Source organism: Bombina bombina, chromosome 11 (genome assembly GCF_027579735.1).
Source record: "Bombina bombina isolate aBomBom1 chromosome 11, aBomBom1.pri, whole genome shotgun sequence".
NCBI classification, from domain to species: domain Eukaryota; kingdom Metazoa; phylum Chordata; class Amphibia; order Anura; family Bombinatoridae; genus Bombina; species Bombina bombina.
Window position 1 is genome coordinate 12,490,619 of NC_069509.1, and position 2,860 is coordinate 12,493,478.

Consider the following 2,860-nt stretch of genomic DNA (forward strand, 5'->3'; position numbering starts at 1 on the left):
TGTAGACATTATGGGCTTGATCACAATCCTTTAGAAAAACTTTTGATTTAGCTGCAATTACTCATAGCATTTAATGGTGAATTTATGTTGATAATCATTAGATATATTTTTTAAGGATTGTGATCAACCCCAAGATTCAGACACAAAGTACCCCCCTTAACTCATTACATACTCTTATTACCAGATCTTTATATGAAAAACATCTAAAAAATAATAGTAAGTGCCATTCCCTAGGTGTTATTAGAGCAAGCAAAATATCACCAAGAGAAATCTCAAACGTATATTTTTTCAACAGAAAATCCCCACACGGCACATAACCTAAGAGCAGTGAAGAGGGTTAGTCACACATCGATAGCAGAAAATTGTAAATATATATATGTATATGATTATATACATATATATTTGTGTTAATACTAACCATAATATACACATATTAACACGTAAATATATATGTATGTAAGCATATATTTACTAGGAACACACAGTTCCCATAGATCGCAATGTAAACGCACTTTTCAGTGCCGTTTATTTTCCAACACCCCACACCAGCCACATTTAACCCTTTAAAACTCCCTCCTGCAGTTGCTAATTTTTTTTAAAAAAAAGTTGCTTTATTTTTTATTTTTTTAAACAATCACTACACTAAATTGTGTGGGCAATTGGGGCACATTTTGAAAATTAACCAGAGGTCTGATATCTGGTTAATTTTCAGGGCATTACTTGTTACCGCACTTCTAATGGATGGTTATTTATCGTGTGCCTGTAAAAAGGGCACATTTTGCACAATAAATTAGTGCCCCACTTGTAATCTATACCTTTATAGCCCATTCCTGGCTTAACATCTAGAAGAAAATAAAATTATAATTTCTGCATGCTACATATGATAAATAAATAAATGTTGCATTTGTCTGATCAGCAAGAAGCCATGTTTTGTTTTTTTAGGAACTATTTATTTCTAATCAATCTTCTAAAAGATATCAGCTACTTTATAAATAATGAAACAAATCATACATGTTTTTTATAATTAAACATATAAAGTATTATGTTACATTATCTGTGGGTTGAGATAGAATGACAAAATGGAAAAACACTACGTACCCAGCGACAAACATGACTATTACTTGATACATGGGACAATCCTACAGAGAGCTCTTTTATGTTTGCAGCTGCTCAAGATCAGAATAACGGACAGTTCTGTTGGTAATAACTGAGCTAAACAATGCACGATCATCATCTCTAGACTTACAGTAGCTGAGTTTAAAGTCAGATACGTTAGCTGAGTCATAATCAGTACCACAAAAACAGTAGCAAGCATCACCATAGTCTTACTCGCTCTGTAATGTGCATCAAGCTGGGGGTCACTCATATTGGTTGCATTAAGTTTTATTCTCCAGACGTGTCTCAAAAGGGAAGTGACAGTGATAAGTAAACAGGTTATACTTATTATTAATGGCACAATACCTCCTAATGAGAGAAAAAAGACTTGATAATGCAGGTAATCATGATACATGACTTGAGAGTTAGGAATATTATTGGTGGTCAGGTTCCCGGTCACATCCGGCTGAGGGACAATGTTCAAGTACCAAATGGAGGGGACAGAGATTGAGAAACACCCCAGGGCTGTAACCAGTAGCAGCTTTGGTACCAGAACCGGGAGCCTCATCTTCAGACTTGTGATTAAACGATTTTTACAGCTGACAACAGTCACACAGTATAATGCGCAGAGCCCGGCACAGAGCCAGTAACTGAGACTAAGGAAAAACGTATAAAACAAACTTCTAACTTGCAAAATTTCCTTAATAATAAAAAACTTAAATGAAAAATCAGGTGAACTCATTGACTCCATAAACTGCAGAAAGATGTTGTTCAGGCTCATAGTAAACTGGATTTGGTTGCTGGGGGTCATGGTTAGGAAGCGGTTTTGTTCCATAAAAATCACAACCAGGATGAATAAGTTAGAGATGACCCCAGTTACTAATGTTACTGCAGTAAATAACAGAAACATAACCATCTCTAGTGAAAAGAGCATTTTCTGTTTGTCTCGGTGCTGCTTATATGTAAATATCAGCTCCTCACACTCAGGTGCACAGTATAATAATCAGATGCTCATGCAAATATTAGCAACGTTTTGTTGGCATGTGAGATTATTAGATGAAACAAATGTATTTGCATTTATATCTATGTGCAGCTGAGATAAAACAATCACTGATGGTTAATCCAGAAGAAGGAAAAGTAAAATGTGTCTGTTAATTACCTGACATTTCATCTTATATTGTTCCAACCTGCTGAAGACGGACATTTAAATCATTTTTTTATTTATGTGGTTATCATAGCACTTTATTTGTCTTTATTGCTATTGTTAAGACCATAACATAATTTATAATCTGGCGCACATGGGGGAGGTTGGTTGCTGGGGCTGGGACATGGAGATATTCTGTGAAGATCAACCAGAGGTTCTAGGTATTACTTTTTATATGGAGGGATATGTGACAACTGTGTGTGTCCTATCTGATTTCTTACTTAAACTATTTGTTTGGATTAAAACTTTTCTTCATCCATTTCTTTTTACTGACTAAGAGGATGCTGGAGATAACCGACCATTAACTCCTTAAATGAACAAAAAAATACAGACACAACTTCAACACAGTGATTACTATTTACTGTGCTATAATGTTTCCTCCTGTACCTACAGCTCTCTTTAGAGTTATTGAGGGATATTTATCAAGCCATCAACTGCAAATACGCTGGAATTCCGCAGTGTAATTGTGGCGAGCTTGATTCGACCTGAAAATTTGTGACATAACATACGATCCGCCAGTCTCAATCTGACACAGATCGATGCTTACGTCATCACATATGT

General features: G+C 35.4%; 1 protein-coding gene across 1 annotated transcript; it reads right to left on the reverse strand.

The window, feature by feature from the left end:
• Nucleotides 1-1,117: 1,117 nt before the first annotated feature.
• LOC128642158 (taste receptor type 2 member 40-like) lies at nucleotides 1,118-2,011 on the reverse strand. The gene has a single exon (XM_053694837.1). It carries the CDS (start codon nucleotides 2,009-2,011, stop codon nucleotides 1,118-1,120), a length of 894 nt encoding a protein of 297 aa, XP_053550812.1.
• Between the last annotated feature and the right edge of the window lie 849 nt (nucleotides 2,012-2,860).

Excerpts from the sequence above, each read along its gene's own strand:
- LOC128642158 (XM_053694837.1), bottom strand. The coding sequence starts at position 2,011 with ATGGTTATGTTTCTGTTATTTACTGCAGTAACATTAGTAACTGGGGTC.